The sequence below is a fragment of the Hoplias malabaricus genome, chromosome 2 (genome assembly GCF_029633855.1).
Source record: "Hoplias malabaricus isolate fHopMal1 chromosome 2, fHopMal1.hap1, whole genome shotgun sequence".
NCBI lineage: Eukaryota > Metazoa > Chordata > Actinopteri > Characiformes > Erythrinidae > Hoplias > Hoplias malabaricus.
Window position 1 is genome coordinate 57,215,933 of NC_089801.1, and position 25,209 is coordinate 57,241,141.

At 37.8% G+C, this 25,209-nt stretch overlaps 1 protein-coding gene across 1 annotated transcript; it reads right to left on the bottom strand.

The window, feature by feature from the left end:
• Positions 1-4,298: 4,298 nt before the first annotated feature.
• LOC136677175 (microfibril-associated glycoprotein 4-like) lies at positions 4,299-25,209 on the bottom strand. Its single transcript, XM_066654620.1, has 6 exons — positions 24,553-25,209; positions 7,388-7,413; positions 5,801-6,016; positions 5,177-5,273; positions 4,861-5,028; positions 4,299-4,576 (listed from the first exon to the last, which is right to left on the bottom strand). Exons 2-6 carry the CDS (start codon positions 7,388-7,390, stop codon positions 4,299-4,301), a joined length of 762 nt encoding a protein of 253 aa, XP_066510717.1. The 5' UTR covers positions 7,391-7,413; positions 24,553-25,209.

The window sequence follows — 25,209 nt, forward strand, 5'->3', positions numbered from 1 at the left end:
TTAAATCAACATATGATTTATAGCTTTCAGTTAAAATGGCATCTTACAAACTCAGAACGCTGAAAGGAACTCAGTCCTGGTCCAGGGTGATTATATCACAGTAAAGAACAGGCCAGAGGCAAATAACTCACTCTCATTGTTCTTTCCAGCTGTTGTTTCCAGGTTTAAAAGTTGCAGACTGTAGTCCACCTGCTGCTCTGCATAGTTTGTTTACCCTTTACGCCCTTGTCCTCTTCCACTGATGAAGGACTAAAGAACGACTGACACACACACTGTGAAACAATATATGAGCTACTGTCTCTGACTTTACATCTACAAGGTGGACCAACGAGGGAGGAGTGTCTCACACAGGGTTTAAATACTCTCAGGTTTACTGCTGTTACTCCACTGCTGTGATACACAGCTGATTTAAAACAGGGATAAAACAGTGATATTAAGTTTAAATCTATTTTTAAGAATCAGAACAGTAAAGTAAAGATGTGAACGTTGTACTAACATCTCTCCTGTAAGCTTTCTCTGACCCAAACTTAAGTGTCTAGACTGCAATTCTTTTAAACTCTCAGACCCCTTTTAAACACAGCACCTGTGTCATGAGGAAATGTCCTTGAGGAAACTGTGCACACTGACAACAAAATATAAGTTCATTTGATTTGTGCTTATACTATAAAAAGTATATCACACAAAATCATTGTAAATCTGCTCAAAATATTTTGTATTTCCCCGTATGAGATCACTAAATGAGCATTTTGAAATAATCCATCAAAAGCTGCATTTATTGACTAGAGTTAAGATGATTCCCTTAATGACTTTATACTGCGTAAGCATTAATCAGCTGAACTTCACCCAACAGGTTGAGTAATAGTGCCCACAATCTTTTTGCTCCTGATATAAAGGGTAATAATAATAAAGAGCAATATAACATTTGGATCAGTAATTCTAATCTCCCTTTGATTTTGTTTTGATCTTAATCCAACCTTTGTTTGAAGAAGGTCAGTGGGGGACAAAGCAAAAATGGAGCAGAAACAAGTTGTGAATATACTTTGTCTAAGTGTGCATTTGGTGTAGTCTGTTGTGTACTGTGTGATGTTTGTCGAGGCAGTTTGTGTAGAGCGAAGAGGTTTAAGTTTGTGGAGTGCCACGCAGTTTGAGTAGGGTGAGGAGGTTTGAGCTTGTGGAGCGCAAGGAGTTTTGAGCTTGTGGAGAGCGAAAGCCACATGGAGTAGTTTGGAGATCTGTATCCAAACGTACATGTGTAGGTGCTGGTCATAAAATTAGTTGAAAAAAAAAATCATCTTTTTAAATCATGAAAATTTTGATTTATTTCAGTAATTCCATTAAAAAAGTGAAAATTGTATATTATACTCATTCATTACACACAGAACGATATATTTATTTCTTTATAATTTGATTGTTATAACTGACAACTAATGAAAACCCCAGATTCAGTCTCTCAGAAAATTAGAATATTGTGAAAAGGTTCAAAATTGAAGACACCTAGTGCCAAACTCTAATCAGCTAATTAACTTAAAACACCTGCAAAGGCCTTTAAATGGTCTCTCAGTCTAGTTCTGTAGGCTACATAATCATGGGGAAGAATGCTGACTTGACAGCTGTCCAAAAGACGACCATTGACACCTTACACAAGCAGGGCAAGACAAAAAAAGGTCATTGTAAAGAGGCTGACTGTTCAAAGAGCTCTGTGTCCAAGCACATTAATAGAGAGGTGAAGGAAAGGAAAAGATTTGGTAGAAAAAAAATGTACAAGCAATATGGATAACCGCACCCTGGAGAGGATTGTGAAAGAAAGCCCATTCAAAAATGCGGGGTAGATTCACAAAGACTGGACTGCAGCTGGAGTGCTTCAAGAACCACCACGCACAGACGTATGCAAGACATGTGTTTCAGCTGTCACATTCCTTGTGTCAAGCCACTCTTAAACAAGAGACAGCATCAGAAGCGTCTCGCCAGGGCTAAAGACAAAAAGGACTGGACTGCTGCTGAGTGGTCCAAAGTTATGTTCTCTGATGAAAGTAAATTTTGCATTTCCTTTGGAAATCAAGGTCCCAGAGTCTGGAGGAAGAGAGGAGGGGCACAGAATCCACGTTGTTTGAGGTCCAGTGTAAAGTTTCCACAATCAGTGATGGTTTGGGGTGCCATGTCATCTGCTGGTGTTGGTCTACTGTGTTTTCTGAGGCCCAAGGTCAACGCAGCTGTCTACCAGGAAGTTTAAGAGCACTTCATGCTTCCTGCTGTTGACCAACTTTATGGAGATGCAGATTTCATTTTCCAACAGGACTTGGCACCTGCACACATTGCCAAAGCTACCAGTACCTGGTGTAAGGACCATGGTATCCCTGTTCTTAATTGGCCAGCATACTCGCCTGACCAATTAAGCAAATCTTGGGGGTATTGTTAATAGGTGGAAGCAATATGCCAGAACCAACAATGAAGAAGAGCTGAAGGCCACTATCAGAGCAACCTGGGCTATCATAACAAGAGTGCCACAGACTGATCGACTCCATGCCACACCGCATTCCTGCAAAAAGGAGCCCCAGCTAATTATTGAATGCTGTACTTTTCATGTTCAAATTTTTCAGTTGGCCAGCATTTCTAAAAATATTTTTTTGTATTGGTCTCAAGTAATATTCTAATTTTCTGAGATATTGAATATGGGTTTTTCATTAGTTGTCAGTTATAATCTTCAAATTTAAAGAAATAAACACTTGAAATATATCAGTCTGTGTGTAATGAATGAGTGTAATATACAAGTTTCACTTTTTGAATGGAATTACTGAAATCAAATTTTTAATGATATTCTAAATTTATGACCAGCACCTGTATAAAAAAAAAACTTCAAAATGACTTATTTTCAAAGCAATTCCAAGATTATTCAGCAAGACAATGCCAGGCCTCAATTTGCATATGTACCTTTTATACACACAGAGTGAGTAAGCTTAATTTCGTTATGGTCCTGAAAAGTTTATGGTCCAGAAATGATGAAGGTTGTGGTCAAGTTTGTCAGAGCTTCTTGAGTTGCCCTGTGGTAAAGCTGATGATGATGATGATGAGAACTGCAGTGATTAGGCTCCTCAGTTCCGAAACTTTTAAAGTGTCATTAAATGACAACAGATTGCAGCAGGAAACTTGCCTTTGTGCAAAATATGTATACTGTGTGTTGCAGGTGGCAGGTTCTAAAATGTGCTTATATCTACCAAACACAAAGCAACTGCATTAATTAAAGGAGCACTCAGTCTTTCCTTGGTTGCATATGCATCCTGACACCTAGTGGCCTGCATTTGTCAGAAATTCTACTAAAGCCAGCACTTTTGCAGTGGACTCGCTCCATGGAACATGAACTGGTTCAATTCTGCTTATAAGTCTCACTTTTGAGAACCGATGTTAATCAGTACAGTAATAGATTTTGGAGCTAAAACTTCACTTATGTTTAGGGACAGTAAGTAAGATGAGGCCCATTTCCCAAACTCAGTGCTATAATAATAAATAGAATAAATATTGTGGATTATCACGCTACAAAACAGATATCTTCTCCACTGAAGTAACTCCCAATCAGGTCAATCCAGTTCATTTTTATTATTTTATTAGCATTGTATCATTATCATGCCCCTGTAAAAAAAAAGTTTTTATTTCTTTGATTTTACTTCTGTGAAGTGATTTGAACAGATTCTCTGTAGCTGCGTTGTGATAACATCAGTTGTAAAAGTGCTATACAAATACATTTGATTAGATTTGTCAAGAGAAATGTAAGATATTTTCTCAAAACCGTCCATTTTTAGACAATATACTGAGATTGTTAACTGGATCCAGTCTGAAATAATGAATATTTTAATGTTAATGATATGTCTAATTACATTGAGCGGATTGGAACAGAATCTGCAGTTAAGATTGTTTTGGGAGAATGGAACAGTGTTTTAAACTCTTTCATGTGCATTATGAGCTGTAAAAATGTCACAAACAATTTTAGTATATTTTAAACTATATATTTATTTAATTATCAAAATCAAAACAGATACACTCAGCCAGATAAGGAAAAACATTTAGGATTCATATGTGAGTAAACATCAAAGACACAGTCATCTGTGTGGGAAAAAAATGGATATTAAGAAACATATACAGCCAATTAAAATGACTGATTATACAAATTATATTCTCTCTCTCTCTTTCATTTCAATTTCAGTACTAGCATGAATATATTGTGCTAATTTTTGCTGATTGTCTGGAAAAGGAATATAATTTGGCTGCAGATGACAGATTTCAGGGCAGTAACTTCACAGATAGAACTACACCTGAAGTTCGTCCACTGAAACCTGGCGGATCTTCATCACTATGCTCTTCAGAGCAATTTGGCTCCCTTTCCAGGTCTGCCAGTACATCCCTGTGCTTGAGTACACTGGGACCCCAAACTTGTAGAGGCCAGTAGGATTGCAAGGCTGCCAGTAGTTATACCAGTAATACCACCCTGAGCAGGTGTACCAGAATCCTCCATAATACGTGTCTCCACAGGTATAATTATCAAAAGTTGTAAAAGCCAGCCCATTCAAGCTAGACATGGCATCACCTGGAAAACACAATCACATGGGTCTCTTTGAATATATAATCATCCTGAGTTAATGGTAAAATGGCTAAATAAATATGGGTCTAGAAAACTTGCAAATCATTGCATTCAGCTGTTTTTTTTTTACATTCGTGCACATTTTAGTTTTCTTTTTTCTTTACTTTTTAAATGTACATGATGAGAGTTTCTCCTCTTTTCTGCTTGTCACATGCTATTGGTCTGAAATTTTTTTCATAAGTAAATGCACTGTAAACTATTAGAATAAAGAGTGTTGAGTGCTTTCCCACCTGCTCCTCCGTTGATGTAGCTGCCGGTGTGGAGCGCGTAACGATTGGCCTCTGAATCCACAGTGAAGTAGGTGTACTTTGCATAGGCAGTACTGCTATCAAAATCCTCCAGGTCCACCCTCAGCTCATATTTTTCAAGATTAGTCATGATGTAGAGGTTCTGCAGACCTGCAAATACAACAGGGTTCTTGTTGATGCTGTCTACACTGCAATAGTCATGTCTTACTGAGTAAGAAGAGTAAGGAACTGGACCATAGGTCTTAGTGTTATCCACTACTCTAACCAGCCTCATTTACACATCTGTACAATGACTCACCCAGCCAGTATTCTCCACTCAGGTTCCCAAAGCCATTCTGGTACTCCTGCCATGTTCTGTAGAAGTTCACACTGCCATCATATCTCTTCAGAATCACCTGGTGGAATCAAAAAACAACAGCATCTCTATGTTGACCTGCAAAGATTTTGTTCACGACAAAGAAATATATTGCCACATCCAGTAAAATCCTCTCAAATCTACCTAATACCTTTCACATTTCTCCTTCTGAGATTGCTTTATGTATATTATTTAGATGAAACAAGAATGGAGAAGAAATAACAGAGCAAAAACGACTAAAAACCAGAGCTGCTGCTCCTCGCTCCTCACTGCTGTGCGCTCAGGGTCAGGATGAATAGCGAGCGGCTTATTATCATTTAAAGGAACAGGTGCTGAAAGCGGGCGTTCTGAACAGGGCTGTTTAGACAGGGGGAGAATGATGATGTGGGGCTCGTGGGGTTTGGACCAAAGCAGGTCACAGACGTTTCATTAACTATTAATGAATATTAACTACATTGACTAATAGACTGAAGAGGATTTAAATTGATGTTAGTCATATAATTACACAATTTTCAGCTGCATGTAAATGTAGTTGGTGGTTAAGGAGTGTTTAAGGTTGTTGCTCACAGTCCATATCTCTGTGTCTTCTTTGTTGTTGTCATCACAGCTTTTCTCACAGTAAACCTGGATTGGCTGGTCAGTGCCTGCTGGGTAAATGGTGTACACTCCGCTCTGGAAGGATTCATTAGTGAACACATTGCCACAGTCCACTGGAAATAATGGATCAGGGACCGTTTTGGATTCCGCCAGCAGGGGGAGAACTATTAGCATCAGCAGCTGCAGCTAAAAATAAAAGACAGTAGATGGCCACCAGTCATTTTGAGATATACGGAATTATATACTGAGCTATACTTACTGAGTTATCTTGGACCATGTACAGTCATTACAGTTATACCAAATCTGATAATTTGTTATATTCAGTTGTACAGAGAAAAACTCAATCACATTGTTTTATATTAATTTATACATGGTTATACTGTGTCATACTGAGTAAAGATGAATTAAATCAGGCATCCGTTATATGTTCTAATTCAACCAAAATCAAACCACCTTTAGAGCCACAAAATTGTCCATTTTGTTGATGTAACATTTATGGATATATGGATGCAGTTTAAAATACGTGTTCAGTGTTGTTTTCATTTATTCCATTTCTTCATCTAGCCTGTAGGAGGGCAAATATATTTTCAAGCCAGATTGTTAGCTTTCAGTGCTGAGATGTCTGCAAAAATCATCTGCAGAGGTAAGCTGACCCCAAAATGGAAAGTACTCCAAATGCATTGCGTGTCATATTACAGTATCTATTTGAAGATGAACCTTACACCACCTAGCAAAAAAATGATTGAAAAGGTACAACCTGGCCAGCTCTCTAAACAATGTTAAGATTTGGTTAAAAATTAAAAGATGAGGTGGTCTGAAAAAGATATTTTTCCTGTGCTAAATTTGAGCCAAATCAAATTGACCAAACACAGCTCAAATTTCAGTGTTTGTTTTGGGCTAAATCCACTGACATGGACATCAACACCCAAATGATTTCTAGAATTGATAATTCAGTGATACTTTAATGTTTAGATATATAGACGTATGGATACATTATTTTTGTAGAGTGAAGACCAAAGTGTCTCCAACATCTATAAGAACCATCCTCATAAGCCATGTCACTGCCTCAGCCTTAAAATACACTGTCACCACAGAAAATAAGGCAAACTGTTTGTCTGGTGCACAAGCAAATCACGATGCCTCATCTTGATTAGGTCTGATGAGTCCTTGTCTCTCTGCTGGCAGTAAAGAAATGAGAAATGTGAAGAGTTAAGACACTCATTTGTGTTCAGATTCCTATTAATGCCACACTCTCAGAAAATAGTTTTGTTAAAGGTACAGTATTTGTCACTGTGTAAATGTACCTTTTAGTGGTACAGAGTGGTTAAGTCCAGTTTTGGTCCCTAAAAGTACATTATGTTCTCTCCTCCAGAGGTGAATATTTGTAAGATTTTATGATAGAACTGTGTAAAATAAAATATGGTAAGTGCTGCAGATGAAATCAGCATAGGCACAAATATGTTTCCTAATTAAAGGTACAGATTATGTACTATTGAGGGTACTACCAAAGTGACAGTTTTTCTGGCTCTGTACATTATCATTAAAAATAACACTTACCATGTCTGCAAGGATTCTTCCTTCTGCTGGATAAATACAGACAATCAACTTCTTAATAAACAGTATTTTCCCCAGGGGTGTCTACATTCAAAGTAATCATTGCTTTAATTTATGCTCTGTCTTAATGTTTAGAGGCAGAGCTTGGTACCAGAAGGTTGCTGGTTCGATCCCTGTGACCGGCAGGAACCTTCATGGCCCTTCAAGCCCCCAAACCATCCCTAGGTGCAGAGTATGGTTGCCCACTTGTGTGTGTGTGTTCACTGCCCCTAATCACTAATGTATGTGTGTGTTTGTTTCTTCACTGCCATGGATGGGTAAAAGGCAGAGGTCAGGTTTTTTTATATGGCTATACAATGATCATAAGCATATCACTTCTACAGTTATATCTACACCTCAACCTGGATAAAGTTACACACCACACTACAAAACACTTTCCATTCCACACTGGAGGACTGGAGCACAGCCCAGTGACTCCAGATCCGTCTTCAGCTGAGTTTTAAAAAAGAGCATAGAGGAGATATTCTGAACAGACTGAGATATAGTTATAAACACAAGCATGTGGGTTACTGCAATGTTGTGGACATGAAAGAATGACATCTTAAAGAATGACCTGATGTGTGAGCAATCACAGATAACTCAGAGATAATGTAAGTGTTAGATATTTAGTGCTGATTAGAAAGAGCTATATTTTACTAAAATTGTTTTTAAATATCTTCACGCATTCATGACCTGATATAGTGGATGCCATTGATAAAGACGTAGGTGGAGTGCCGAATGTGTGTCATCTGCATAGAGATGAATATTTAAACCGTTCCAGAGAATTGAGACTAGTTTGCTGTCCCAAATCTGAGGTCTTCAGCACTTTACACTTTAGAGTTTATATTATGTTACATAAAAACGTAAAATGCATTTTATAAATTGTCTTTAAACAAATTAATTCACACTTAATTTTTTCTGTGGCATTTGTTAATTTATTTTAAATATTATTTTATTTATTGTTACACTTATATAGCACCATTCCAGATACCCAAGGATAATCTACTAACACTGCTCAGAACACCATTCCATTCAGCACTCAATCCACACACACACTGGTGAGAAGTGGCAGACAAATGCACACAGTGACACAGGACCAGGAACTGTCCACCTGAAGGACTACATCAGGCACTAGGGTTTCACCCAGTATAAAGAGCCAATCCATATCTGGACACACACATTCACTCCCACACATACACACTCATTCACTCACACCAGGACAGTTATTAGAGAAACCAATTCAAAATAATCATAGCATAATGCTAATGTTTTACAAACTCAAATTCTTTACCAGTTGGAAGAATTATAAATACAATATTATTAAAGATATATTACATAAAGAAATGTAACAGTAGAGGTCTTCTGGATTATAATAAAAAGAAAATATGAATATGTATGTTTATATGATTGAATATAATTTTAAGTTTGCATTTAAATTCCACTGCATCAATCAAAAGGATGGAGAAAGATTCCTCACCTGTGTTTGGAGTAGACTAGAGATCTGCACTCGATTGGCTACTAAAATGAGCAGTGCAAATGAACGATGTCCACACTCCTTTTTATAGTTCAGTAAATCTGGCCAAGTGCCAGGGTTTTTGAAATGGACAAAAAATAGTCAGGTGATTTCAGAGAAAAATGTGAAAAGTGGATGGACAGCATATTTCAGCCTTATACCATTAGTTATGTAAAACTGGGAAAGAGGACGTTTAAATGATAATAAGCACAAACACAAATTTATTAAAGATTTATTACATCTCATAGATCTGCTTCAGTTCAAATAAACAAACATCACTCCATAACTCTCTACTAGTTCTTCTCAAAATATATTCAAAAATATGCATTTACTTTTGATCAGTATGATTTCAACAGTGCCACTCTGCACTGATAAATGATCCCCAACAAAGTGCTGAGTGTATTCTGTATAACCTTTTCATTATACTGCACGTCCTTTAATTGTCTTAGATCACTAATAAAGGTGTCATTAACACACATCAAAGAAACAAACACAGCTCATCTCTGCCCTGTAAAAGCATCATTAAAAAACATGAATTAAATAAAAACAATAAACAATAGCATATGCTTTTGAGAACTGTCTGTATCAGATTCTGTACTAAACCCAAGTTAAATCAGGACTGCACAGTGGTGTCATGTATTGCCCTGACGAGTCAAGCTCTTTTTGGACAGTGTGGATGTTGTGTTCCAAAGGCTGAAGAAGATGTTTTAGTGCCTGTGGTCTGTAATACTCTGAGCATCTCCACATTATAGAGCAACACATTCTGTCTGTTATGAGGTCTATATTTGGTCAGCCATTGGGGCAGCCATGGACTAATGTTTAGAGAAATTATTGCTGGTTCAATCTCCTGGTAAATGGTGAAACATTCCATATCAGATTTAATTCAAAGCACATGTGATGTATGTGCAGCTCTCTGACACTTATTGGAAAGTGTTTCAGAAAAGCATGGAAAGAAAAAACATGATGCAAATCATCAAATGCTGTATTTTTTCCACTCTCTGTTTCACACAAATTGTATCGCACAAATTTAAAATGATTGCTTTTAGCATTACACAAAGCAGGAAATCCAGGAGTTTACTGCTGTGATGCTGCTTTATTAATGCGTCCTTATTTATTTATTTATTTATTTTTTATAATTATAATAATTATATAATATATAATTTCGAGACATGTTTTGTGGAAATCAATAATTATTTATTGATTATTCAATCATTCAATCCATTTTTGGTTAAAGAGATTTTCACAAAAATTTAAAATAAAACTGCATTAATTATTTACATAATATTTGCTAGCACTTTGAATGCATATTATTGACCTTTACATTGAAGGTATTATAAGAGTCTTATTTCCTGAGTGTTTTGTATTTAGTCAGAGTTTGTATCCTCACCAGTACAATTAGTCGAGTCTAAACTGCCCTTGAGTTTAAACACTTCCAGAGCAGGCCAAGGCTGATACCTGTTCGTACCCGTGTTCCCACCTACAAAAAAATATATAAGTTTCCCAGAGATGGATTAAGCCTAGACCTGGACTAAACCACATTTTGAATTATGACATTTTATTGAAAGACGGATATAGTGCAGGACTAAACTTAATCTAACCCAAAGATTTTGAAAGAACATGAATTATTGCTTAAATTTAAACTTGTTAGGAAATATTTGTTAGAATTTGAGAGGTTTCAGAATGATCCACAGGCCAAATTTTACATGATTTTACATGTTACATGTTTGAGGTTGTGCTAACTACAAAAGTTTAGCAGAAATAACTGCACCACCCCAGTGCAGGTATCAAAATACTTGGCTTACGGCCATAGATTTAATCATCAGTTCTTAACTCACTGTAAAAATTCAGAGCATGTGGAAAATGTCAGTTCCCACAAACCTCAGAATAGCTGTCAAATCAATGTCTGCTTCAGATTTCTTCTTAAAAAAAAGTGCTTCACAACCAGTTTTACCAGGTCCTGAATACCCACTCATCGGAATGATGCAGATAAATGAATAACAAACTTTTCAAAAGAATGGAAAGATATGTTTTTAAATACTTTACATAGTCTACATAATTTTAACAGTAAAAATGGAACACACACACAGTTCATTATGCCCAGTGTTATGTTTGAGTTAACGGGGAATACAACCCCTAACATGAGGCTGTACAACGGTGTAGAACTGTGTAGTGGAGGAACTGGGCTCCTTCCAACACTGCTGTGGTTCACTAGCATCCGAACATCCTCCAAATTATGTCACTCTTAATCCCACACCTTCAGATAATTTCACACTCACCCAGTCATTCAAACATTAACACCTGAGGACAGTGTCACACACTCTCCAGGTCACTCACACACTCATCCTGTCACTGTCACTGAAACACTTCCACTGGTTGACAGTTCCACACAAACCCACACGTTTAATGAATTTGTATCAATAATCAAATATCCAGTCTGCAATTTGTTCCACTACAACATAATTAATATTTTGAAAAGAACTGTAACATATATTTATATTTTTAACCTGGATACTACAAACACATGAATGAATGTTTCTGCAGCTACGGTCAAGTGTTGGCTGGAGACATGCCACTTTGCTGAGATGGAAGAATGACTCCTGAACTGACAACTTGATAAACTTGTGAGAAATAAAAGGTGGAATTAATGATCACTCAGAGATGATCTAGATGTCAGAGATAGATCTGAGTAGAACCTGCTGTTTTACTAGAGCTGAGTTTTGAAATATTCCTAATCACCGTGACCTGATATCGAGGATGTAATCAGATAAACATGGTGGTGGAGCGTTCAGATAAGGGCTAACGTTTACAGAGATCTGTGTGTCATCTGAATACAGGTGGAAATGTAGAAAGTTCTGGGGAATGAAACGATCAAGCAGCAGCATGAACATGGATTTCACTCGTTCACTCTATACTGTCTTTGGTTTATGTTCTGTACGCAAATGTCCAAATCTAAGTATCAATATGATGGGAACACTTAATAAAGTGTATTATCTGTTTAAATATTAAATACATTTCAATTTTTATTCACACACACACACAAAAGAGTGCTTGGTGTAGTCTACAGGTCCTTTAAGAAAATCATGACCATTTGATATTTATAGTGTAGAAATTCTGGCAAAGACTCAACTAATTAAAAATAATAAAAGGAAATAGTCAGGTGATTTCAGGGGAATCTGAGAGAAGTGCACTGACTGCATTTTTATTAAACCTTACTTCAGTGTTTATAAATGACTGAGGGATGAATTTACCCAGTGCCACCCTTTAAAGGCATTACTGACAGACATCAAATGAACAAACATCAATTCCACTACTCTCTAAAGTCATGATTAACAAACAGGAAAGAAAAATCCATCACCACCACCACCCTCTAAATGAATTGCTCAAAAACGTCAAATAAATCAACAATCAAGGCTGTATTCAAGTTTCTGTTTGTAGCCCTAGTTTAAACATGGTTGCCCTGTGGAAACATTTGGGGGTCTGATGAATCAAACTGTACTTTGAGAAAGTGGACCCTTTGTTTGATAGACTAAGGAACAATCTGTTTTCTGAAACAATAAGGCTTTTCACTAGATGTGCCTGGGTCACCCAATCTCTGGGAGCATATTTGCAGGTATCCCAAGACTCTCTAAAATCCTGAGAGTCTCTTGCATATTATATGATATTCATAGCGACTCCCTGATGCCCAAAAGTCCAATATTATTTTTTATCTAATATTCCCAATAATGTGTATCTGTGTGTCTGTGTTACACTGTGAAGGACTGGCGCCCCTACCAGGGCGTTTTCCTGCCTTGAGCCAAATAATTCCAGGTAGGCTCTGGACCCACCGTGACCCAGAAATGGATTCTGGGTAGACTCCACATGCTTTTGAAGGATTGTTACTGATGGAGCTCATAATGCTTCATTTTAGGTTATTTTTTTCACTACGCAACAGTTACCATAAAATGACAAAAGGGAGTCAAGTTTAAAATTTGAATTACAATCACAATACACAACAAAATGTTGTAAAACACAATTGTATATAATCAGATCTAATATAATCCATAATTATACTGTCGAGGACAACAGCTTGTGGATGTGTTTCTTGGATTTAATTAGAACAGTTTTGATCTAAGTGGCTTTATAAATGTACAATATATTGCCTAAAACATTCACTCCCTCCAAACTCCCTCCAATCACTTCCATGGCCACAGGTACATAAATCCAAGCACCTAAGCATGCATAATGCTTCTACAACATTTGTGAAAGAATGGGTCACTCTCAGGATCTCAGTATATTCCAGTGTTGAACTTATAGGATGCCACATATGCAACAAGTCCACTCGTGAAATTTCCTCAATACAAAATACACCACAGTCAGTATTATAACAAAATGGAAGTAATTGGGAATGGCAGCAACTCAGCCACGAAGTGGTAGGCCACAGTACCATCACATAAATCTGCTGCTATGCTCATGTGTACTGAAATATTTATTGTAGTGATAGTAAATAATACAATCAATGATGCTGGTGGTAAAAAAAAAAAAAAAAAAAAATAATAATAATAATAATAATAGCAGTAGTAGTAATAGTTATATTTAAGAGTTCATGAAAACTTCAGTGGAGGGTACACATCTATCAGAGGAAAGTGGCAGTAGCTGAAGCTTGGGTAGCTGGTCTGAAGAGGGTAGCAGGAGAAATTGACAGTCATTCATTCATTCATTCATTGTCTGAACCCGCTTATCCAGTTCAGGGTCGCGGTGGGGCCGGAGCCTACCCAGAACCCAGACAATCATTTACTCTGAAAAAAAAATTACACAGTTGAAATTAAATTAGCAAAATGTAATCAGCCTCTCTGCCTGGCCATGCGATGTACGAGTCTGGGTTTGGTGGTTGCCAGGAGAATGGAACCTGTCTAACACTATTGTGAAAAGTTTGGTGGAGGGAGGTTTATAGTGTGGGGTTGTTTGTCAGGAGTTGAGTTGGCCCTTTAGTTACAGTGAAAGGATCTCGTAATATTTGAGCACACCAAGAGATTTTGGACAATTTCATGCTCCCAACTTTGAGGGAAGAGTTTGGAAACGGCCCCTTCCTGTTCCAACAGGACTGTGCCGTAGTGCACAAAGCAAAGTCCATAAAGACATGGCTGAGCAAGTTTGGTGTGGAAGATCTTGACAGGCCTGCACAGAGTCCTGACCTCAGCCTGACAGAACACCTTTGGGATGAATTAGAGTGGAGACTGTGAGCCAGGCCTCGTCCAACATCAGTGTCTGACCTCACAAATGTGCTTCTGGAAGAAATGTCAACAATTCCCATAAACACTCTCCTAAAGCTTGTGGAAAACGTTCCCTGGAGAGCTGTTATTGCAGCAAAAGGGTGGGCTGACATCATATTAAACCCTATGGATTAAGAAGTAAATTCAAGTTCATATGAGCGTGAAGGCAGGCGAGCAAATACTTTTGGAAGTATAGTGCATAATCTACTCAAGTATTTGGTATAAGGTTTTGTCTCAATATTCTTTGGGTTTATTGGATGTGTGTGAATGTGTGTTATGAACGCATTGGTGTATTTGGGGTAAACAAGTGCTGTTTGGAAGGTGCAGAGAACCCCTCCACAGATTTAATACTGTGTAGACATTTGGTTAGGCATTTGGTTGGTAAAGTTAGATTTAGGTTTAAGGGTAGCGTTAGAGTTAGGCTTAGGTTTAGGGTTAGCTTTAAATTTAATATTAGTGTTAGATTTAGATGAAGGAATCCTGTAAGCAAAGGTATAGTGTTAGCTTCAGGTTTAGGATTAGTGTCAGACTTAAATTAATGGTTCAGCAATAATTAGTTCAACAACTGTTTTAAATGTAAAGGCAACACAGTATCCTATGGAACAGCTTGAGGTCTTACACATAATAACTCTGCATAAGGAAACTGTCCATTCTTGTAAACCTCAGACCTGTGGCTTCAGATTATCATGAAAAGATGTTTACAGAACCAGTTTGATCACATGCTAAATATTCACAGCTCTAAGTGATTCAGAACAAAACATCCCCAACATCAACATGAAAACTTGACAAAAGTCAAATCATTCATTCATTATCTGTAACCGCTTATCCAGTTCAGGGTCGTGGTGGGTCCAGAGCCTACCTGGAATCCTTGGGCGCAAGGTGGGAAAACACCCTGGAGGGGGCGCCAGTCCTTCAAAGGGCAACACACACACACACACATTCACTCACACCTACAGACTCACCAATCCAACGTGTGTTTTTGGACTGTGGGAGGAAACTGGAGCACCCGGAGGAAACCCACATGGACACATGGAGAGCACACCAACTCCTCACAGACAGTCACCCAGAGCAGTAATCGAATTCACAACCTCCAGGTCCCTGGAGCTGTGTGACTGTGACACTACCTGCTGTGCCACCGTGCCGCCCAAAAGTCAAATCAGTCAAGTAAAATTTATTTATGAAGTTATTTTACAACCTAATGGTGTCACAAAGCAGCTTCACAGAAATTGAGAATTAAAGCAAAATTTTTATTAATTTCCCCAGGTGGGCAGCCAAGGTCACACTAAACAAGTAAGTTTTCAGCCTAGACTTAAAGACTTGAGACTGTGTCTGAGTCCTGAACTTTAACTGGAAAATTAATCATAACAGTGCGTTACAATAACCTAACCTGAAAGTAATAAAAGCATGCACTAATTTTTCAGCATGATAAATGGCGGTAAGATATTTTGCTGCTGACCAAGGTGCTACTGAGAAATTTGCTGTATTTAACTTTTTGTTTACTTGCAGTTTACCCTAATTTGTCAGAGTTCAGTAGAAGGAAATTAGTTGACATCCAGTGTTTAACTTCTTTAAAACAATCATTGATCTTATTTAATCTACTTTTATCGCTTGGTTTGGCTGATTTGTATAGCTGTATATCATCAGCATATCAGTGGAAAACAATGTCATGTTTATTACATGTGTCCAGTGGCAGCATACATAATATGAACAACAACGGTCCTAAAACAGAACTTTGTGGAACTCTGTATTTCAGTTTTGTATAACTGTACACTGCATATTTTACATTTACAAATGGATATTTTACCTTTACAAACCAGACTAGAAGTATCCTTGTGATTCCAAACATTTTTTCTTCTTTTTCTAAGAGGAGAGTATAATCTATGGTATCACCAGCCACTCTTAGGAGAAGTAGAACAAGCAAGGACAAATAGCCCTTTCAGAAGCAACAACAAAAGATTGTTTGTTACTTTACCAAGTGCTGCCTTTGAGCTATGGTATTGTCTGAATCCAGATTTAACATTTTCATAGATGTGATAACTATGTAGATATGAACAGAGCTGTTGGGCTACAGCTTTGACTAGGACCTTAGATATAAATGGCAGGTTAGAAATAGTCTATTAGTCTATAATTTGACAGTTCACTAGGATCAAGATATGGTTTCTTAATCAAAGGTTTAATAACTGCTAATTAAAAAGCTCTAATTAAAAAGCTCTAGGAATGTGACCTAGATTAAGATATGCATTTTCAATTGTTAGAACAGGTTTGATTGTAACTGGCTGTACTTCTTTATTTAGGTTTGATGGAAATGTGTCGAGTACACAGATTGTGGAATTTAATTAATAAATATTTTCCAGTTCTGAAGTGCCATAATTGCTTCTAACCTCTCTTTTATTACTATGTTGTGTGCTATCTCAGCCTATCAAACAAGTGACAGGTTGGAGTCAGTATTACTGGCTGAATTGTTGTCGAATATTGTTGATTTTATTAATGAAAAAAGGCCATAAAATCATTGCAGTGACACTGACGTGGTGGTGGTGTGTTAGTGTGAATGGATCAGACACAGCAATTCGTCAGTGGACACAGGGTTTAAAAATTCCAGCAGCACTGCTGTGTCTGATCCACTTGTACCAGCACAACAAACTGAGGGGGTCCAGACTACAAGAATTTTTAAAAATTAAGTGCACCATATGCATTGTAAATATGAAGGCAACAATATGCCCCAGAAAATGCTTGGGGGCATTCTTAATTTAGTGTAATCATAATCAGATTAGATAAGATTATTCTTACAAATAATTACCATGTACATAAATAATAGCATATAAATATATAATAACATAAGTAATATCAAAAACAACAAAAAACATGATTTACAGTTAAATGTATATGGCTATTGTACATTGAATACTGCACATTAAATTGTAAAAATTTCAAAATATCACACAATATTGTATTATTACAGAATACTCTCGGTTGTCGTAAACTTCAGATGTTTTTCCAGATTTGTCTGTAAAAACATTTTCATAACAACTTTGACCAGCTTCAGAGCATAGAGTGCTGCAAATAAATATCATACACTTCTCAAACAAAAGTAAATATATCATGGAAAGGTTTTAATCTCTTAACATCTATGTGTGTAATCTCACAGTGAAGAGAAAAGCCTGTTACCTTTATTCACGTTGATACAAACTAATTATCACAAGTTTTCAGTCTTATCTCATGCAGATAGTGATGCTGCAAGTGTCTGTACAAAATCACAGTCTGTGACTAGAACTATATGGTTTAGATGCAAGAAGGTGTCAGACGTTTGTCTTTTATAATTCTTTTGAGTCTTTTCTTCTAGTATATGGTTCAAATAAGTTTCTGTCCTCCCAGTGATGTTTCACACACTCACCCAGTCACTCACACACTCACACCTGTGGACAGTTTCACACATTCATCCAGTTACTCACACATTCACAATTGTGTACAGTTTCACACACTCAGTCAGTCACTCACACACTCACACCTGTGGACAGTTTCACACACTCACTCAATTACTCACTCACACACACAACTGTGGACAGTCTCACACATTCACTCAGTCACTCACACACTCACACCTGTGGACAGTTTCACACACTCACTCAGTCACTCACACACTCACACCTGTGGACAGTTTCACACACTCACTCAGTTACTCACTCACACACACAACTGTGGACAGTCTCACACATTCACTCAGTCACTCACACACTCACACCTGTGGACAGTCTCACACACACACACACACACACACACACACACACACCTGTGGACAGTTTCACACATTCACTCAGTCACTCACACCTGTGGACAGTCTCACACACACACACACACACACACACACACACACACACACACACACACACACAGACACACACCTGTGGACAGTTTCACACACTCTCACCTGTGAAGAGATTCCCGTATTAGTGAAATATTCCACAGTGAATTATTTACACATTTTCCACCAACTCGTAGCAATCAATATTTTGAATATAATTGTTTATGTAAAAATACGCCAAATGTAAAAATGACTAAAGTGCGCTCCATTAGATGAAGAATCAAATCTGCCATGATTAAAAAAGCTTTAGCACAGAGCCTCTGTCCTGTGAAAATGGATGATTTCTGTAACACTCACTAGTTAAAAATAGCTTTAAAAATGCAGAATATAAAAAAATAATTAGTTAAATTGCTTACTGTAGGTCATTCTACTTTATTTGTAGTATTGTTTTACTCTCTATTGTTTGATTTCACTCTGTATCTTACTCAGAATTTTTCATTTAAATTATTTCAGTGTATTTTGTTTTGGTGCCATTAAAACCTAGCTCACTGACAAATAAGGCAACTACATGTTTTCAGAGATCATGAAGATGTTTTTGCGGATGATGATGACTGGTTAATGAGCTGATTTAACACAGTTTACTGCTGCAGCCACATTTTGTCATTAAGTATAATACAAATGTTGTGATTTACAAAATGATGTAAGGTGGCTCACATTTACATCCTCTAAAACACACTGAATCTGAAATCAAAACAAGACCATTTTGTCTTTCACTTAGAGTGCGACATGACACTGCAGTTCAGAAAACTGGTAGCATATGTTTTTGGGTCCCTACTGTTCACTATAAATGTCTAAAATATATTGGAGTACATAGCTCTGTCAGAATGACAAGCGAAAAAGGAGAAATTTTATAAAAAAAACAAACAAAAAAAAACAAAACAAAAAAACAAAAACAAAATGAATCTAAAAGACAGGGTACTCTCCCAGTTTGTGTAACACACTCAGCCCACAACAATCACAGCTGGTGTTGTTCCCTTCTCGGCTACGTGCTCCAAGCCCCAGGCCACATGGACACAGGGCCTCTTTGTCAGTCATTGCCCCTGTGCAGTCTCTAAAACGCACTGAAACAACAAGCCAACATTTACGTTTATGACATTTAACAGAAGTTCTTTTTTCAGAGCAATGTACAAAAGTGTTTGTTGAAGTTTGCATTCTACCCTTAAAAACTGTCACTGTGGTGGTACCCTCAAGGGAACATACTCAGTACCTTTAGTTAGGGAAGGTAATAGCACCTTATTGTATTATAAATGTAGATTTTAAAACTGTGTTGATTTCATACAACCGTTTCATCTTCAGGAATTTATTATGTTCTTTCATTTGAGACATTTATATAATGAAAGATTACATATCGCCCTCTACTTCTGGAGAGATAAAGAACATCACATAAACAAACACAGCTCGCTACTGCCCTTTTATGACTACTTTAAAAAACATCAAATAAACAAACACAGCTCGCTTCTGTCCTCTAATGTCTACGGTTAAAGAAGATCAAATAAAAAAACTCCAAGAACTATGTTAAAGAAAGTTTTGCAATAGGGGCGCACAGAGTTGCAGCGGCTCAGTGTCCACCAGGTTGGTGCTATGTATGGTTGTTTTTGTATGCGATGTCTCTTGTGTTGTGTACTTTTTGACGGACGAGAAACACCTACAACCGGCATGATCTCATTAAGATCGGACTCTGTAACGAACAATGCATAACAAGCAAGTTCCTATGCACACACAAAATTCCGGTGGATTAATTAGTCGAGAAGCCCTGGCTCTGCAATTGTCATCCCAGCAGGGAGGAGGCACAGGCAGCGTAGAGAGCAGGCGTGATGTTCAAAGCAGGTGTGATGTATGTGCAGTTATTGGAAGGATTTTTAATTATTCAGCATATACAGGACGGAATGGAATGTGCACCAAAATGATATTCATGAAGTAAAACAAAGCAGAAAATCACATGTGCACTGTCATTCATTATCTGTAACCGCTTATCCAGTTCAGGGTCGCGGTGGGTCCAGAGCCCACCTGGAATCATTGGGTGCAAGGCGGGAATACACCCTGGAGGGGGCGCCAGTCCTTCACAGGGCAACACACACACTCACACCTACAGACACTTTTGAGTCTCCAATCCACCTACCAACGTGTGTTTTTGGACTGTGGGAAGAAACCAGTTGGATGGAAATGTGTTGAGTACACAGATTGTGGAATTTAATTAATAAATATTTTCCAGTTCTGAAGTGCCATAATTGCTTCTAACCTCTCTTTTATTACTATGTTGTGTGCTATCTCAGCCTATCTGTCACGCCCTCGTCTCGTCTCGTCTCGTCTGTTTTCCTGTTCTCAGCACATGGCTTTGTTTTGTTGTTGTTCCTAGCTCCGCCCTGGTTCCACCCTAGCCCCACCTTAGTCCTGCCTCTGTCTCGTTATTGTCTTCAGGTGTTTCTCGTTTGTTATTGTATTCAAGTCCCCTTCCCTCACTTCCTGGTGTCGTTCATTGTTCCTTGTTTCGTTGGCCGTGTTGTTCATTGGATTGTTCCTTGTTCCGCGCTCATTGTTCTTCGTATTGTTCCTTGTTTCATTTGCGTTGTTCTTCGTATGGTTCATTTGTTCTTCGTGTTCTTTGTAGTGTTGCTCGTTTTTCTTGCTCGTTTCCTGCCCCAGTCGTGTTGTGTTTGTTTCGCTAAGTTCTTGTTAATAAAGTCTGTGTTCTTAGCGTTTGCGTCCGCATCCGTCAGTCCGCACCCCTCGCCCCTAACACTATCAAATAAGTGACAGGTTGGAGTCAGTATTACTGGCTGAATTGTTGTCGAATATTGCTGATTTTATTAATGAAAAACGGCCATAAAATCATTGCAGTGACACTGACGTGGTGGTGGTGTGTTAGTGTGAGTGGATCAGACACAGCAATTCGTCAGTGGACACAGGGTTTAAAAATTCCAGCAGCACTGCTGTGTCTGATCCACTTGTACCAGCACAACAAACTGAGGGGGTCCAGACTACAAGAATTTTGAAAAATTAAGTGCACCATATGCATTGTAAATATGAAGGCAACAATATGCCCCAGAAAATGCTTGGGGGCATTCTTAATTTAGTGTAATCATAATCAGATTAGATAAGATTATTCTTACAAGTGTTACAGCAGCAAAGGGACAGCAACGTACACAGTAATAAAAGGCAACAAAAGAAAAATGAAATAATTACCATGTACATAAATAATAGCATATAAATATATAATAACATATAAGTAATATCAAAAACAACAAAAAACATGATTTACAGTTAAATGTATATGGCTATTGTACATTGAATACTGCACATTAAATTGTAAAAATTTCAAAATATCACACAATATTGTATTATTACAGAATACTCTTGGTTGTCCTAAACTTCAGATGTTTTTCCAGATTTGTCTGTAAAAACATTTTCATAACAACTTTGACCAGCTTCAGAGCATAGAGTGCTGCAAATAAATATCATACACTTCTCAAACAAAAGTAAATATACCATGGAAAGGTTTTAATCTCTTAACATCTATGTGTGTAATCTCACAGTGAAGAGAAAAGCCTGTTACCTTTATTCACGTTGATACAAACTAATTATCACAAGTTTTCAGTCTTATCTCGTGCAGATAGTGATGCTGCAAGTGTCTGTACAAAATCACAGTCTGTGACTAGAACTATATGGTTTAGATGCAAGAAGGTGTCAGACGTTTTTCTTTTATAATTCTTTTGAGTCTTTTCTTCTAGTATATGGTTCAAATAAGTTTCTGTCCTCCCAGTGATGTTTCACACACTCACCCAGTCACTCACACACTCACACCTGTGGACAGTTTCACACATTCATCCAGTCACTCACACATTCACAATTGTGTACAGTTTCACACACTCACTCAGTCACTCACACACACACACCTGTGGACAGTCTCACACACACACACACACACCTGTGGACAGTTTCACACACTCTCACCTGTGAAGAGATTCCCGTATTAGTGAAATTGTCCACAGTGAATTATTTACACATTTTCCACCAACTCGTAGCAATCAATATTTTGAATATAATTGTTTATGTAAAAATACGCCAAATGTAAAAATGACTAAAGTGCGCTCCATTAGATGAAGGGTCAAATCTGCCATGATTAAAAAAGCTTTAGCACAGAGCCTCTGTCCTGTGAAAATGGATGATTTCTGTAACACTCACTAGTTAAAAATATCTTTAAAAATGCAGAATATAAAAACATAATTAGTTAAATTGCTTACTGTAGGTCATTCTACTTTATTTGTAGTATTGTTTTACTCTCTATTGTTTGCTTTCACTCTGTATCTTACTCAGAATTTTTCATTTAAATTATTTCAGTGTATTTTGTTTTGGTGCCATTAAAACCTAGCTCACTGACAAATAAGGCAACTACATGTTTTCAGAGATCATGAAGATGTTTTTGCGGATGATGATGACTGGTTAATGAGCTGATTTAACACAGTTTACTGCTGCAGCCACATTTTGTCATTAAGTATAATACAAATGTTGTGATTTACAAAATGATGTAAGGTGGCTCACATTTACATCCTCTAAAACACACTGCCTCTGAAATCAAAACAAGACCATTTTGTCTTTCACTTAGAGTGCGACATGACACTGCAGTTCAGAAAACTGGTAGCATATGTTTTTGGGTCCCTACTGTTCACTATATATTATCAAATTATAAATTATCTGTAACCGCTTATCCAGTCCAGTTACACCCTGAGAGGGCGCCAGTCCTTCACATGGCAACACACATAATTTTAAATCTATAGACACCACTAGTTTTTAAGCTTTACTCGTGCAAATATTGTCCCTGCAAGGTCTACATTTTAAAACTACAATCTGCAACTAAAACTAATTCTTAGGCGTGAGGTGGTGACAGACGTTGTAAAAGTCTTTTCAGAGTCTTTTCTAGTGTATAATTATGGGAATTAGCCGCAATTGTCCTCCCAGGAGCAATGTTTCACATTCTCAATCAGTCACTCACACATGTATACAGTTTCACACACTCACCCTCCCTCTCTCTCTGTCACACACTCACCCAGTCACTCACACACCTGTGATGAGTTTCACAGAAATTACATTTCTCTCTATTTGTCTATAAAGTGCATTTTATAAAATGAAAGCCATTAGTATGGAAGCAAATCTGTCTCATCAGACCTTGAAATATCACCACCTTTGAATTTGTAGCACTGCAAGTTTTTTGTACTGAAATTATGCATCTGAATATTGTTGCTTTTGAATTATTCATCTGAATATAATTGCTCTTGAATTGAACTCGTGAATTTTTAAGAACACGTTTTCACTGTTATTATTCAAGGTTAATACATTCAGATAAAAAATTTCAAGCTTAAAAAAATTCAAACAATATATTTCTAAGTTGATCAAATTCGATAGACCAAATTCAGATGCCAAAATACGAGTGAAAAAATTCAGATACACATCCGGGATACAGGCATGTGGCGGACAGGGCAGGTGAGGGAGAAATGCTGGTATTTATTTTGACAACTTAACAGTTTTACCCACTACCTTCAATAAAAGCTTAGTGTAGCTATTGATTCTGCTATAACATCTGACTCCCAAATATCCAATACACAGCTCCAAATGAGCATGAAATGTGTTGGTCCTTGGGTGTACTACATCATAGGACTGAAATTGGGTCCGTGGGCCATGTCATTTAATTGTGAAACCCATTTTTCCTAGTTCAGAAACAGAAAATATAGAAAATCTGACATAGAATCTGTTTTCACAAATTTTTTACAAGGTTTACATACAACACATAGGGAAGCTGATGTTCAATCAGCTTTCAAAAGTGTGTTACAGGGTTTACGTATTTAAATGCTGATATTTAAATGGCTCATACGCAAGACTTTTATTTTGAAAAGAAGTTGCGTCGCTAAAGCGTTTCTCCGCCAGAAAGAACTCATCTGTAAATCACATAATGATATTTTCACATCTTACAGCAGTAAAAACATTGAACGCCAGTGTGTGTGAATAAGTTCACAATATGTAGTAATTGCACTGAAATAGTCATTTGGCGTGTACATTTTGTTTTTTGTAATAACCAGGATATTTGTGGGTGAATGTCTGGCGAATATCGAACGCTGAGCCAACTTTACCGCGGTGGCTGACGACTCGAGTCCCGCTCCGGGTGAGTGTCTGTGAGGAGTGTGGCGTGTTCTCCCCGTGTCTGTGTGGGGATCCTCCGGGTGCTCCAGTTTACTCCCACAGTCCAAAAACACACGTTGGTAGGTGGATTGGAGACTCAAAAGTGTCCGTAGGTGTGTGTGAGAAGATGGCGCCGGTGTGTGTGGCTGACCGTCTGTAACTCGCACTTTGGCTTGTGTCGTTAGTGTTGCTAAGCTTTGGCACTTCACATATACAAGTCTCCACTGGTGTATGATCGCCAATTTCTCCTGGATCTTATAATATCTGTCATGTAGGTGTGTTTAATCACAGTGGACAGAATCCTCTGCCCCAGCACCTATCGTGTATTCCGACTCACCTGTACCGGACCTCGGCCCAAATAATTCGGCGAATGCGTCGCCGCCGCGCTAAATTACCCAGCTAGCAAGGTAGATCTGGACCGATTCTGGCTCAGGCTCGGCACTGTCGGCTGTCTCGGCGTGAATGCGGCACCCTGTATCTGGCCCAGTTCCGGCTGCACGTTGGCACTGTCGGCTGGCGAGGCTATTGCCATTGCAGTTAGCACACTACACTGATCAGAGCATTTTATTAAATACTGCGTATTAATCGTATGTGACTCACATCTAAAAATAAAAGAAAATACTGGTAACTGTCTGGAAAATGATGTAATAAATGTTAAATAAAGAGAATCATTATTTTAACTTGTTAAATGCCATATAGTCATGTGTAAGCTCTGTACTGTAATATTTTAGAATATTGATGTAATGACTGGGACACGAACGACAGAAATGATTATGATAAATTATGATTAATAAGGAGACGGTGCGGTGCTGAAGGGAGGGAATTGTTATTTAAGTTTTTGAAGACGACAGCTTTTAAAATGAATGAACTCAGAATGAGAAAACGGAAGGTGGCAGAAGTGAACCGCTGTAAAAACACAGAAGAAGAAGGAAGATGAAGATTCGCGCTCTTTTCTGTGACCGCGGCGCGCGAGCAGCTCTCACCGGCCTCAGGG